Source organism: Protopterus annectens, chromosome 3.part1, assembly GCF_019279795.1.
Source record: "Protopterus annectens isolate FY-2018-M chromosome 3.part1, PAN1.0, whole genome shotgun sequence".
Lineage (NCBI taxonomy): Eukaryota > Metazoa > Chordata > Ceratodontiformes > Protopteridae > Protopterus > Protopterus annectens.
Window position 1 is genome coordinate 56,919,530 of NC_056732.1, and position 16,438 is coordinate 56,935,967.

The 16,438-nt window shown below is 39.1% G+C and overlaps 1 protein-coding gene across 1 annotated transcript in view; it reads right to left on the minus strand.

The window, feature by feature from the left end:
- Window positions 1-16,438, minus strand: part of NAGPA (N-acetylglucosamine-1-phosphodiester alpha-N-acetylglucosaminidase) — a 953,155-nt gene that overhangs the window by 443,612 nt on the left and 493,105 nt on the right. Inside the window, exon 4 of the mRNA XM_044066565.1 lies at window positions 1,735-1,843. Within this exon, the coding sequence (XP_043922500.1) occupies window positions 1,735-1,843 (109 nt within the window). The remainder of the gene's footprint in view (window positions 1-1,734; window positions 1,844-16,438) is intronic.

Here is a 16,438-nt window from a genome sequence, read left to right on the forward strand (position 1 = left end):
TCTCAAAAATACTGTCCCCCAAGCACTTAATAAATGCAAGTAACACTTTCAGCTGTTCCCCTAAAACTGTTATACATACTGACTTTAGAACAGCAATATTGCACCTGTTGTTAAAGGCATTCATTTAGCGAGTTGTAGACATAACATGACTTGAAAAAAGCCAAACTGATGCGATGCTCAGAAGAAAATGCACTCAGTAGACAGCAGAGTATGGTTGGCTGCACCCTTCTGTACTTTACATTTCTTCTCTGTAGTACAAATTTTGTACTTCTGAAATTTGAAGCAAAAGTCATTAAATAAACAAAGAATGTAACAGGGCATATGAAAGTATGACATATTTTTGCGACATGCAAGAAATGTCAAGCCTTCTACGTTGGACTCACTAAAAGATGTTTGAAGGATCGGATATATGGCCACTTGTATGATATACAGAGAAAAAATGAATTGAATGCTCTGGCGAAACATATATTAGAATATCCTTCACACCAGTTTGACTTTAGAGTCTTAGAAATAATTATAAACAATAAAAGAGGTGGTGATAATGTGCTGTTTTTAAATAACAAAGAACTGAAATGGATCTTGAGATTGGCTGCCCATATACCCCCTGGCATTAATAGCCATATCTCTATCAAGCCTGCTCTGGAAGCTAGATAAAGTACAAATATTATTCTATTCCCTTAACTTAGTATTCATTCATTACTTAAGTGTGTTCTATGTATACATATATTTGATCATACACATTTCTATATTTAAAGCCACACTACTGTATATGTTTGTGTCATTATTATCCATTTTTATTCACTCATATTCATTTTTATATTTATTTATTCATACATTTATCTATTTATATATTTGTTTATTTATTTATTTACTCATATTCATATTTATAATTGTATAAATTCATATTTATATTCATATATATATGCATTTCTACAACAATAATATATGTGCATTTATATACATATTTTCATAAAAATATACAAACTTTAATTACTTTTAAAAAATCTTTAAACTTTTAGAATTTTATTAACAAATATAATACATTTTTGCACAGAACATTTAATGTTTTATTTATTTATCTATTTATTTGGTAAGCATTCTGTTCTAATTGCGCTTATATACATATATATTTCTAAGGAAATAATAAATGACACAGTACTGCCCGACTCTGAACGATACTCCTTAAATTCAAGGTCCTTTGGAAATGTCTGAGCATGTTATTTTGTTTAATTGATTAATTGTTTTAATGAAGTAATTATTTATTTTAATTTTGGCGCCTTTTTACTATGCTTTGTTATATAAACTGAAGTTTTAAATGTTAGTGTACTGTCTGATGAAGCGTAGTAGTTGCTTACCAAAGCCATTCACATTCAAATAAGCCGCTTTTCATGAATTTATCCTGGTCTACGGTCAAGTTTGTATTGCAAATAGATGCTGATACACTTTATCTTTATCTTGGTGACATTGGATTGTTTGTTAAATACTCCAGCTGCTTCCAACTGTTTCGTGGTGAGAGAGCCTGGTCTTTACTGCCTTATCTGTCTTGCTACTACAGGCACTCTCTTCAGCTATCGGTGAAAAGATTTTTTAATATAATCAGTCTAGAGATACTGAAAGTGCACATCTGAAGACTCCTGCCTTAACACTGTCACCAATGAATGGAATGCTACAAAAATCAAATAGATGTAAAGATGATAAAGATAAAGATGTATAGATGATAAAATACTGCCTTACCCAGTGTCTCCAGTCTTTCCGTCAGAGTGAAACATAATCAGTCTTCCCGATTTATCATGTCCCACAGCAGTTCTTGCCGAAAGAGCATTAATGAATACGTCAAATGTTCCTATTAAAGAAGACACAAAATAGTATCACAATGTTAAGAATACTTTTAATTATGATGATACATTTTCATTGTTATTTTAGTTGCATCATTTTATTGCTGTTACTCTAACAAGTTATAGTAAAGGTAATGTGTGCAAGCACAAGTCAGAAAATATGATTTAAACCATCTAGGGAATTTGGCCTGTAGTTCCTTACAGGAAGTGTGAGACTTGATAATGAGAGGCCCAAAACTATAAAAATTTAAGCACAAAAGCAAACTTTGAAAGAAAGTCCCTGTTACACATTTAAAATACCTTTGCAGGGAGGCAATCTCCCCCTGCACCTCCTGATGCACCCCCATTCTCCCTCTATTCCGAGCTCGCGGTACATTGAAGAAGGAGGAACACTTCAAGAAACAGCTGTTTTAGATTTACTATACATTCACCCATCATCACACCATAACAGTTCTGTTCTAATATGAGCAACAACAAAGCTAAGTAAACAGTATACTGAGCATTCTTTGCAGGTAATCTGCAAAATTTCAGTTTCATTTTTTTCTTTTTTCTTTACAAGGCAGGGCACTACTAAAACCCAGAGCTATTCTCTAATTTTTGACTTAACATATGACATAATAAGGACTGTGTTTCAAATATCAGCAAGGTGGTAAATAAAATATGCAAACTAAACTAGATAAATTAGCCATTAAAAATAAAAAACATCTAAAACATCTGTGTTGATGAACATATTGTGTGTAATAAATTAGTCATTAAAAATAAAAATATCTAAATATTTGTGCTGGTAAACATATTGTGCATCTGTCTGAACTGTAACTGTTTAAGAAAGCAGCAATTTGTCTGCCATATGACATACCACCGATAAAATAACTGTATCAGTGCTGTTTCAAGGTTAGTACAAAACATTTCCTGTATTAGCAGATAGCCAGGATCACATTCTCTGCAATAGTTAAAAATTTCAAAGGTAGTTTAAAATAGCTTCCATGAAACATTTGAGTCTTTAAAGAAGATAACAAAATGAATATCCGAGTATTATATATCTACATAAAAGGCCAGTTCTCACCTTCTGAAATTCTGAATCAATCATAAAATGATCTTGTTCTGTTCTCCAGAAGTTTTAAAATCATAGCCAGAAAGAAAAACAGTGAAAGAAGTAATGCAAAGCTATCTAAATTAGGAAACAGGACACTTGTGGGACGAGACAGGGTGTCCAAGTGTGAGCCGTGCTCCATTAATGGCCTGGCTGTGGAGGGTTAACTTGGAGGAGAAATGAGAGGCTGGCAGCATGCTCCCATTTTTGGGTGAGCTGCGCAAGGAACCTACTGTCAAACAGCCCCCTACCGAATGCCTAAGGGCTACAAATGTGTGATTGGCTATAGGCTGGATTCTGCTATAATCACTGCATTCAAGAACTTGCAGACCTACAAACTCCTAAGCGGCAGGATCTCAAGCCTCTGTTGGGGACAGAATGCTTTGGCACTTACAGAAGGACAAACGTAAGCTACATGCCTCCACAAAATGTGTCACTACTCCACTGTCATTCAAGAATCATTGCACCATAAATGTAATCTCTCTTATACAAAAGGAACTCACCTGAATAAATCACAGCTACACTAAAAATGGGCTTTTGGCTCAGAAGAATTATTCGGAGCCAATAAATACACACACACACACATATATATATATATATATTAATTAATTAATAATGTTAAGGTCCTACAATGGAAATAAGTTTGAACAGATTTTATTGCAGAACTGACCACACCATGTAATCCAATTCTCTTGTTAGTTTGCATGTGCATGCAGTTGTTAAGGCTACAAGCTCTAACAAGCTTCATCTTGTAGTCATGGATCTGACACCATCATTTTCCACTTGTTTATTATGTATTCCCGAGTAAGTTGCTTAAGAAGAGAGCACCACCAGGTGATATCCACCTCAGCCTGGACTGTACATGTATTATTCATGTGGGCGCTAACTCTGACATTTATTTATGTATGTATGTATTTATTTATTTCAGTTTGATGACCGTGGAAGCCCACCAGGCCAAGAAGAGCTCGTTTTCAGTGGAGGCCCGGGGAGAAAGGCTCCAATGACAATTACAAAACAAAACAAAAAATGCACAAGCAATACAGTCAAAGTACAACAGGCTGAGAGTACAAGGCGAAGAGGTAGAATGCAATCATTATGAACTGTGAAAAAACAAACGACTGGAAACTGTGTCCAGAGCCAAACAACAGAGTTTATTCGCTGATAAAAAACAGTCAAGATAAAAAACATTTTACTCTCAAACATTTAAATACAACACAGGTTCCTCACTAAAAGAATAGAGGGCTCAAGTAAAATGTCCTAAGCAGACTGCCTCAAGGCTCTATCCCTGTATTCTGTCTCCTACATGCTTTTGAGGGGAGATCTATGCGTGACATACAGGGCATTCTCAGACTCTACTCTGATGGACGTCTGCATATCCGTAAAACATACAGCACCAGAATTACCCATTCAAAATACTTAAAACCTTGCCTGTGATATAAATGGGATCTGCTAAACAGACAGGTATGTATCCCAGAGATTACCCAGTCTCTGGAACAGGCTCCCCAATCCACATGAAACAGAGTTCCTCCCTAACCCATATTAAAGTGCAAATTGGACATTTGGATAGGGAACAGGAAATTCATCCCTGGTTTGGCACCTATGTCTCTAATGGACACAGGCAACCTTAAATGGTTCATCTCCCAGGCCCTAACTTTGTAAATGGTTCATCTACCCAAGCCCCTGCTTACACTTATCAAGGGTATCGGAACTTGTCAGAGCTTTGGGAAGCATGACTAGGCTTAAAAAGGCCCTTGCGGTTGTTAGCCTAGTAAACACCTATTAACCTATTATTAACAAGCTTCTAATTACCTTAATTTACATACTTAATTGTTAACCAAAGGTTAAATATCAAATTAAGCATTCCCAACCCAACATTTTTATAAAAACAACAGTTACTTTGAATTCACTTCTTGTGTAAACGTTCTGTAATATAGTGCAACCTAGGTAGAAATATTAAAACATATTAAAGGGACACTATCTCGTTACTAAAATCACATTCCTGTCTCGGACCGAAGCTGTAAACACTACCACCCACTTAGCTAATCACCTCCCTTTTTGTGACATCATTAATCAGGTTCTAACAGTCCCACCCATTTTGTTAACATCTTCCCGCTCCCATTCCAGTTTTGTTTTCCCTCTGTAAACTGAAAGACCGTCACTCTAGTTCCTATCTAGGGACAGATTTTAAATATTGCTCTTATAAGTTTAAAGTCATTAGAATAACAAGATTTGTCTTTCATGCATTTTTTGTGAAAGATATGAAATCTGAAACGGAAATGTATGTTATTATGTAGCGGTTTCAGTCCTCGGTGATTTGCCATATAAAACACGTTTTTATGAGGAGCAGACAAAAAATATGAGGCAGAAATCCGGACATGTCATAGTTCTGCTTAGCCTCAGATGCGAAGAGCCTGTCCTGATTGTTTTTTAATGTAATACCGGCTTTGATAAGCCGGTATTGCATTTGCAGTCAAACCGCAGAGCCATAGTGCTCTCTGTGTGGCTTAACTTTAGCGTGCGCTCCGTGCAGGCAGGTACAAACTGTAGCAACTGTTTCTACATATGTAGCAAACAGATTGCTACAGTGTAAACCCAGCAGTACTTTTTTTTTTTTACTAAGACATGAGCGCAGAAGCGCTCCGTGCAGGCAGGTACAAACTGTAGCAACTGTTTCTACATATGTAGCAAACAGTTTGCTACAGTGTAAACCAGGCAGTACTTTTTTTTTTTTTTTTACTAAGACATGAGCGCAGAAGCGCTCCGTGCAGGCAGGTACAAACTGTAGCAACTGTTTCTACATATGTAGCAAACAGATTGCTACAGTGTAAACTCGGCAGTACTTTTTTTTTTTTTACTAAGACATGAGCGCAGAAGCGCTCCGTGCAGGCAGGTACAAACTGTAGCAACTGTTTCTACATATGTAGCAAACAGATTGCTACAGTGTAAACTCGGCAGTACTTTTTTTTTTTTACTAAGACATGAGCGCAGAAGCGCTCCGTGCAGGCAGGTACAAACTGTAGCAACTGTTTCTACATATGTAGCAAACAGATTGCTACAGTGTAAACTCGGCAGTACTTTTTTTTTTACTAAGACATGAGCGCAGAAGCGCTCCGTGCAGGCAGGTACAAACTGTAGCAACTGTTTCTACATATGTAGCAAACAGATTGCTACAGTGTAAACCCAGCAGTACTTTTTTTTTTTTTTTTTACTAAGACATGAGCGCAGAAGCGCTCCGTGCAGGCAGGTACAAACTGTAGCAACTGTTTCTACATATGTAGCAAACAGATTGCTACAGTGTAAACCCGGCAGTACTTTTTTTTTTTTTTACTAAAACATGAGCGCATTGTCATGACATTACTTTTCCTACACATTTAATTCAAGCTTCCTCTATTTCTTTTCCATTTTATCAGTATTGCCCATCCAGCCAGCTGAGCACTGTTTTTTTCTATATTTTTGATGCATCTCTTTTCCTACTCTCTTCTTGTTTTATATTATTTTATTAATTCTTTTAATTGGTTCTCTATTACTTACTGTCAACATATTTGCCAAAATTGCATCCATACAAATCTTCATTTTGGCAGACTTTTATTCATGAGTATGTGTTATTCAGTTTACTTTCTCACATTTACTGCATTTTTTGTCATAAAATGTGCAATAGAGATTACTGGGAGAGGTGTGCCTTCACACATCTCCTTGTTACAAATTATTAACTTCAAGTCTAAGAAAAATGTAGTGACTAAATCATTGAAAAGAGTTTCTTGGCTCAGACTTATGATTGCAAGGTTATCAAAATGGCAATTTAAATGTATTGCATTTCAACAGACAGTGATTTGCTAAATATCACTCACTATAATTCCACTAAAACCAAAATTTTCATTATATATCTTTTAGTTCATCCCTGGCTTACACCCTCCTCTGGGATTCCTGGCATCACTAAAGTGGCTGTTCCTTGATTACCTCCACATGATTTATGCCACCCTTTTGCAAAATTGTGGCCAACAATTCTTAAGATTTAGGCATTCAAAGAAGAAATATGTCAGAGCAATATTACTGTTTCCGTACAAATGAATGCTCACTTCTTCTAATTTCACCATGGTTCGTGACAATAAATAATTACCTACACTCTGTCATTTGAAAGTAGCCCTGTAGGAATATATACATTTCAGCCCATTGACAAGCATACAGATATCCCAGATTACCAGACTCAAGTCCATTTGGAGTTTTATATTTCTTTTTATGTTTAGTTTCTTTTGGCAGAAATTTTCTTGACTTGTTAATGTTTTGTAGCATTTACTTAATGTAAGCTGGTCCCATCCCTGGACTGACATCACTTGTAACATGCCTAGTAAACTATGTTTATAGTATATATATTGCTCCACAGTAATGTGGGACCAGTATCAGCACCCTTTCAGTATGTCTCAGCTTATATAAATCTTTGGGATGGATGTTTTAATTTGTGCAGTAGCTAACGCATCATTTTATATCCATGTTTTGAATAAAACTTGATCAGCTAAATCAGACTATATTACTTTAAAAATGTAATGCTATAGACTTTCAGAGCTTGTCCTGCCCAAATCTACTCATATGTAGTGGTGTATATCTCATCCCCATTATTTTATGCTTTCCTGTCTTGTCTGGGTTATGCATCACCTCTCTGTTATTGTCATCAAAAAGACCTGTTATTACCTCTTGATCGTCTCTTCTGTGATCTACTTGCTGACATCTTACCTTGTTGTATCTCCATGTATTCATATCCTATAGGTTCTGCACTGATCCCAAACCTTTACTCCAGACCTTCATCTGTTTGCTTCCTTAATAACCATTGCCTATTTACTTAATCACTATTTACTACATTGCCCCTTTTTCTGTAATCTTTTGTTATATCCTTTAACATTTTCTCATTCCACTTTTCGCTAACCTTTTCCTTATCCTGCAGTTTGATGGTGGCAAGTACTTTTGTAGTGTTCCAAAAGACTCTGAGTGATACCACATACCACTATTCAACTTTTCTAATAGTCTCTGTCTGGTATGCACTTAAGATTATTTTAACCATCAGATTCAATAATAAACCCAGATGTGGTCTCCTTTCTCCTGTGGTCTTTACGTCTAATGCAGAAAGAAGTCATAGCGATATGATACAAAAATGGGGCTTTCAGTTACTGGACTGCAAGCACCAATGACTTTAAGTAGCTTACTACAAAAATTAATCAAGTCGGGCTTTGGCTCCCCAATCTGATTTATGTGTGTATTGTTTCCCCTTGACATTTAGGTTTCTATAAACTTCCCAAACTCCATATCTAACATTCCCTTATTTTCCCTTGATTGTACTTCCTCTCCTCCCTGCATCAAAGTGTGGTTGTAGCAGAATATTAAAATTTCCTGCAATAATTATACAACCTAAAGAAGCACGTCTGTTCCCTTTCAGAACTTGCTAACCCTCATTTTTTTACCTGTGGTGGGCATATAACCTGAGGCCAGTGTCTATAAGATAGTCTCTGACCCTATACTAACAGCAGTACACCACACATCCAGATCTACCTCACAGCACTGCACCATCACATTTAGGGCGATCCTTATGAAAACTAATATTCCAAAATTTTCTCCTGTCCTACACACTGTTACCTTCTGCTTGTCTGGGGTAGCTATTGATTAATTACTGTGTCTGTTTTTCTGCCTTTATTAAATCCTGTCAACCACTTTCTCTTCACTAGGGAGGTGATCTTGTTAACATTTATAGAATTCAGTTTTATCATCCTTTTTCCTAACTAAATTCCTATAAACTTAGCTGTTCATCTCATGTCCCTTCTCTTCTAACCTTCATTTAGCTCATACCTCTTCCTTAGATTTCATTGGTAAACCAATTGTGGTGCCATGTGCCGGTCATAGTATTTTAGTAGAATACTAGGCTATCAACCCAAGCCATGCTTCCAAAGCATAGAGAATGTGTACATCAATCCCATTACCTTTTGCATGCTAAGTCAGCACTCTACCATTTGAGCTAATTCTCCTAATAATAACACCCATTTGTTAAGCCTGCTGGCCCACTGGACACTCAGTTCCTTCTCAGTAGCGACCTGGGGAGTAATGTCTGGTTAAGTGAGTTGCTTAAGATCAAAGTGTAAGCAAATGAGGAATAAGGGAATCAAACTATGTACCACAGGAACTATAACTCACAGCCTTAATCATCTGTGCCAGCTGCCAGACTATTAGGCACTCCTGCCATCTACTTTCTCTTCTTCTCAGAGGCTCAGCTATAAACTTGGTAGAATACTTTCTTCCAAATGGAGCCTTACAGCTTCCACACAAAAATCGTTGGACTATAAGCAAATATCATGGTATAGATTTTCATTAAGTATTATAACCAAAATAATAATAATAACAATTCTAATAATAATCATCATCATCAAAATAGCATATAATCAAAATAGGGGAAGTTACCTCCACAAAGAGACCAGTCAACAGTGTAGTCTCCCAGGGTTCTGTGCTGGGACCTGTCCTGTTTGGTATCTACTTTTCTGAAGTAAAAGACAATACAAAAGGGCTCTGGCTGATTAAGTTTGCAGATCATTGCAAGCTAGGATTAGTCACTGAATCCCCAAATGACTTAGTCATCCTGCAGGAAGGTTTGTCTGAAATAAATAACTAGTGTCAAAATCACAGTCTGAAACTAAATGCCTTTGGTAAGTCATCTACCACAGGGAGCTACCAGATTGGCAATACTCCCCTAAGAGTTGACCCAGTTGTTTGGGATTTGGGAACTTATGTGGACAGTTATCTAACTTTTCACCAACATGTGTCTTTTGTTGTAAGAAAGTCCTTTTATATTGCACAGCTGATAAACAAACGTATTGTGTCTAGATCTAGGGATGTCACTGTCCCCCTTTACTCAACCCCTATTAGGCCAATCATTTAATATAATGCCCCCTTTGGCATGTATCTGTCCAAACACATGCAACAACTGGAATGCCTTAGAGATACCTTACTGAAAGGATACAAGGCCTAAACAACATGTCCTAAATGGATTGACTCAAAGTCCTGTCACTATACTCAGTATCCTACAGACTGCTAAGAGGTGACCTGTGTGTGGCATACAAGGCATCCTCTGACCCATTACTGACAGATTTACTGCACATCAGCAACTCAAATTGCATCAGAAATTATCAGTCTAGGGATCTAAACCTCAGCTGCAACATCAACAGAAAGGTTTGGGGAAAATACTTCACAGAGGATACTGCTGCTGTGGGACAGACCCCCCATGCACATAAAATAAAAGTTTATCCCTGTCCATTTTCAAGCACAATTTAGATTTATGCATGGGAAAAAGAAAATTTACTCCAAGACTGCCCTCTGTACTCCTAATGGATAGATGCAGCTCCTACATACTTTATCCCAAGCATGGGTCCCCTCAAATTATCTATGGTGTGATCTCAGTTATTCTCATTAGGGATCATTTAATTACACTATACAGCAATGAAACACTTTTATCTGTTATTTGAATATGAATACTACTATTAACCTCAGAGGGACTAGCTCCCTGACTTTTGTTCATGTTATTCAACAATAACACATACGTAGATCAGATTGAATAAGTAACTTTGTATTAAAACATTATATAAAAATGAAATTAAAATGCTTCTACCCTTTTTTCAGAAAAGAAAAGTGTATAAGAAGTTAATAAGCATACCTGTGCCAGTGTACAAGATCAAAGGGGACATCCACAACAAATCAAACTCCTATCACATAGGTTCATAGGTAGGTACTAGGCTATCTGCCCGAAGGTATTTATAAGCCTAGCCAGAATGTGTTGGCTTTCGCCACCCCCTTAGATTAGTTCCCTGTGCCTCTGTCCAGCAGGGCCACTGAATTGATCCCCGAGATAAACTTTCTGTTTCCCATCCACTCATCAAGATTTCTTTTGAAGAGTGTTAGCGAGGTGATCTGCCTAATGTAGATTGGGATCATGTTCCAAAGCATGGGAAGTCTCTGGGACAGGAATCTATCCCTCCAACACGTCCTATTTATCGTTGTGGTGAGGTTGAGATCCCTAGAGCGTGTGGCTCGTGGGGATAAGGTTTTCTTTAGGTGGAGCATGTCCATTAATTCTGGGTTGCACATGGCCTTGTATGTCAGGCAGAAATCACCTCTGAGGACGCGGTATGCAACCGAGTACAGCTGTAATTTCTTCAGTCGAGCTGCATTGGGCATCTGTTTGAGGCCAGTGATCCTCCTGGTGAGGTACTTCTGAGGTCTTTCCAGCTGTTGCAGGTGTCTTGTAAGGTACATCCCAAATGGGGCGTTGTACTCTATGATGGGTCTGATGAGTGATGAGTAGAGAGGCACAATGACCTCTTTTGATCTGGATGCAAATACTTTTGTGATTAGGTGGGCCATGTAGAAGGATTTTCTAACCACTTTGGCAATGTGATGATCAAAGGTGAGATTACTGTCTTCTTGGGTCCCCAGATGCCTTATCACGTCTTCCGTATTTAGGGGACTACCACCTATGTAGTAGTTTGTGGGTATTTTGTTTTTCCAAAGGGGATGACTATGCACTTTTTGGCATTTAGCTTGAGGCCATGATTTTGACACCAGGTATCCGTCTCCATGAGACCCTTTTGAAGGATGACTGTGTCAGCTGGAGAGTCAATTATAGCCCCTAGTTTGCAGTCATCTGCAAACTTGGTCAGCCATAGTCCTCTTGTGCTTGCCTGTACCTCTGAGAAGTATATGCTGAACAGGAGTGGTCCTAGGACTGAGCCCTGGGGAACTCCACTTGTAACCGATTTAGAGTCAGACCTAGCTCCCATAACTCTCACCATGTGGGTTCTGTCCATGAGCCGGTTGGCAACCCATCTTGTGACGTAGGGATTTATGTTCAGGCTGGTGAGCTTGTCTATAATACCAGAATGGGGAATGGTGTCGAAGGCCTTTGCAAGGTCTAGATAGGCTGTGTATACCACTTTTCCCTCATCTATAGCCTTGGTAACTGTCTCAAAGAAGTCCACCAGGTTTAGGAGGCATGATCTGCCCTTAACAAAGCTGAACTGGGTAGGGTCCAGTGTTTGGAGGTTTCCAATGTCTCTGTTAATGAGTTCCATGATGATGTGCTCCACAGCCTTGCAGACCAAGCTAGTCAGGCTTATAGGGCGATAGTTCCCCGGGTTTGTTGTGGCTCCACCTTTGTGAAGTGGAATAATCGCTGCTGTGTGCCACTCTATGGGTACGTAGCCTGTGGAGAGGCTGAGTTTGAACAGTGTGTTTAGGTGAGGGGTTAGTTCATCTTTGAGCTCGTGTAGGACACAGCCTGGGACACCATACAGTCCCATTGATGCTGTGCTTTTGGATTTGGAGAGGGCTGTTTTAACCTGAGTGTCTGTGATTTCAGGGACTCTACATTCCTCTGGTATGGTTATGGGCCCTCTTGGGGGTGAGAGGGGGTTGAAGTTTGCGCTGAACTTGTCTTCCAGGATATTGGCGATATCGGTCAGTTCAGTGTATTTTATGCCATTGTGCACTAACTCCGAGCAGATATGAGCATTGCCACTTAGATTCTTGACATAGCTAAAGAATGCCTTGTGGTTATCTTTGGAGTCCTTGGCAATTTTTCTTTCAAAGCTCGCCTTGGTTGATTTTATGAGTTTCTTGCTGATACTGATCAGGGATGTCTTCCCTTCTTGTGATTTTACTCTTTTCTGTACTAGTTTCCTCCTTTTATTGTGTAGCTTGTTTATGGCAGGAGTCCACCAGACTGGTTTCCTTTTCTTGAAGGAGTGAGTCTTAGTTTTGCTTGGGATGGCATGATCCATGCATTCTTGTAGATGCCCATAGAATGCATTAGTGAAGGATTTTGCAGCTTGGACAGTGTTATCCTTCCGCATGGGGGCTTTAAAACTTTCCACCTCGGTCTTAAGTAATGTGAAGTTTGCTTTTGAAAAGTTTTTCACAGTGTTTTTTTTGTCCGGGGGTGGGGGCGGAATGTGGATATCCAAAGTGATTTGTTTATGGTCAGATCTAACCAGCGAGGGGTTGACCTCCGGTGTGGAACACCAGTCGCCCATGTTGGTGATGACCAGGTCCAATATGTTGTCACCTCTGGTGGGTGTGTTGACCAGTTGAACCAAGGCGTTTGAGTTTATAAATTCTAGGAAATGTTGGGCAAGGGAGTTAATACTTGAGTAGTTCTCCCAGTTAATGATTGAGTTATTGAAATCACCCAATATTAAGGTGTTTGGTAGGACATTTAGGTTTCCCAGTGTTTCCAGAAATGTGGAATGGGGCCCTGGGACATGGTGGGTGATCTGTAGCAAGCTACAATTTGAATTGCAGTTTTGCCCATTGTTAGTTGCACGTGGATGATCTCTGAAGCATCGTGCTGTGCCACTAACCTGGAGGTGTGGGTATCCTTGATGAATATGGATACGCCCCCGCCTTTTGTATTTCTGTTTGGGTTCTGTGGCCGAAATGTATGGTATGAGTTGTAACCTGGTAGTGCTGGGGTGCTCTCTGGAGCTGTAAACCAAGTTTCTGTTACTGCACATATATCAATTTTCTCCATACTGAGGAGTGCCTTGAGTGTGTGCATTTTGAGGTTCAGACTTCTGGCATTGAGTAGCATTACCCTCAGTTTTTTGTTACTTGTGCTATTTACGGCGGTGGGTTTGTCTTTTGAGCCTTGCCTAAAAAAGGCACTATGGAGGTGGCAAGAGCCTTGGCCAGTATTCGAAAGCCTAAGGGTGACAGGTGCAAGCCATCTCTAGTGAAGCAGCGTAGCTTGTCGAGCATGTCATCCCAGGTGGACAAACACTGGATCCCCTTTGAATGACACCAGAAACTTAGCCAATTGTTGAAATTAAGAATTATTTCTTTATACCGTGGTATCATTCTTGGTGAGGGCAGGATGTTACTCAGGGTCAGGGTCATACTGGCCTGGGCTACATGATCAGAGAGCTCTTCCATGTCTCTTTTCATGTAGTCCAGAGAGGTACAGCTCAGGTCATTCACACCAATGTGGACAATGACAGAGTCATATTTGTACTTGTTCTGTAGTTACCTGAGTGCTTGTGTTATGTGGCAGATCCTGGCACCCAACAGGCAGCTAACAGTAATCTTCTCCTTATTCAGCTTAGTGAGTAGGATGTCAGTGTGCCTGACTATAGAGTCACCTATTACTAGTATGTTGGGTATGTTATTTTGCCTTAAGGGCTGTGATTGCATGGCACTCTGGTTTTGTGAAGTATGTGTTTCATGGTTTGTGTTGGGAGGTGAAGGTTGCTTGGATGTTTGCTTTGGAGGTCTCGGTTGGTTTTGCAGATTTTTATTTAGTGCCTCTGAGTATGTTTTCATGTATTTATGTGTGTTTTTTCTCCAGTGCTGCTTTAATGGGTTTATGAGAGACTGGTGGTGTGATGCAAGTATTTCCCTTCTCCTCTTGACTGTCTCATCCAGTCTTGGGTTGAGAGAGCTTAGCCTCCAGTTTGGCCGTATAATTGCATCTCTCACATGTATTAGTGTTTGGTGGTAGGAGAAGGGGGTTGACTGTGTACATGAGGCAGTTGTAACATTGCCTCAAAATGCCCAGATTCACCAGTTGGACTGGAGAGTACACCTGACACTGCCCTTTGGACATGCCTGGATAGGTACAATGAACTGTTTTACTGGATGGCTGGTAAGGTCGAATAGAGAGCCTTGTTCTTCTGTACCATACAGGAGGGTCTAGTGCTAGGGTTTATAAGTGCTTGCTATAAGTTTTGAGGAAGTGCCAGGCTGAGAAAAAAAGTGGCTTGAGTGCTTAAGTTGAAAGTTTGCCTAGTTCCAAGGGAAAAATTGAAGAGGAGACTTTGTGGAGCTGGGAATAGTTTTACCCTAGCTAACCAGTGCTGCCCGGCATGCAAAACCAGGCAAATACGGTATTTATAGCAGGGAAATGAAAGAGATAGAAATTAGCCCAAAATGGCCAATAAACTACTAATTTCTGGGCTGAAACCACTCCTCCAGGGACAGACAGGCTGCTCAAAGCTCCCATCTCTCACAGGTGAACAGAGAACTTCCTTCTATCCAAGTAAGGTATGGGCAAACACAGATTTGTAACACAGCCCTCAATTCAGCACTAACCTGAAAACTGGACTATACTAGCTTAGAAAGGCGGGAAACAAGTATATATATATATATATATATATATATATATATATATATATATATATATATATTTTTTTTTTTTTTTTTTAGAAAATAAAGGAGATACACTCAAAAAACACTTTAAATGCACAGAAAATGATATTTATTGTTATATATATTGCAGATCAGAGTTGTAGACAATGCCCCTAGTAATAAAGTAGGAAGAAACACAAATACAGTAAAAGCAGATGAATAAAGTACAATAGAAAATGAACAAACTGATTTAAACAAGTTACCCAATTATCCTGAAAAAGGCTCAAAACTGAGCCCTGTTCCAGCAGTCTTCAATCAGATAAGTTTTAACTGCACACCCCTGCTTACTAGGGTGCAGAGGAACCTTCTCCAAAAAAGATGGCCTGGATCAGTGCTCAAGTTATACAAACAAAGCTAGATTCAGTAGGCCTGAATCTGGTCTATGCTACAGCAACAAGCCGCACCAATTTCAGAAAGAAACAATTCGATTAAGCAGGCACAATAAGCCTGCGACCAGATATTCCCAGCTTAGAAGGGCAGAATCCAGCCTCTCCTCCCACAAGAGTACAGACCACAAACCTTCTTAATGTAGAATAACTGGCCTGAAGCCCAAGTGCTTAAGCCAGAACTAATACACTTTTAGAATAGCAGACACTGGGCCTTCAATCAGCAATTCCCAGCTTAGAATGATGTAAGCTACCTGTCCTGCCACAACAGTGCAGACCACAAACCTTCTTAAAGGGACACTATCTCGTTACTAAAATCACATTCCTGTCTCAGACCGAAGCTGTAAACACTACCACCCACTTAGCTAATCACCTCCCTTTTTGTGACATCATTAATGAGGTTCTAACAGTCCCACCCATTTTGTTAACATCTTCCCGCTCCCATTCCAGTTTTGTTTTCCCTCTGTAAACTGAAAGACCGTCACTCTAGTTCCTATCTAGGGACAGATTTTAAATATTGCTCTTATAAGTTTAAAGTCATTAGAATAACAAGATTTGTCTTTCATGCATTTTTTTTGAAAGATATGAAATCTGAAATGGAAATGTATGTCATTATGTAGCGGTTTCAGTCCTCGGTGATTTGCCATATAAAACACGTTTTTTATGAGGAGCAGACAAAAAATTTGAGGCAGAAATCCGGACATGTCATAGTTCTGCTTAGCCTCAGATGTGAATAGCCTGTCATGATTGTTTTTTAATGTAATACCGGCTTTGATAAGCCGTTATTGCATTTGCAGTCAAACCGCAGTGCCATAGTGCTCTCTGTGTGGCTTAACTGTAGCGTGCACTCCGTGCAGGCAGGTACAAACTGTAGCAACTGTTTCTACATATGTAGCAAACAGATTGCTACAGTGTAAACC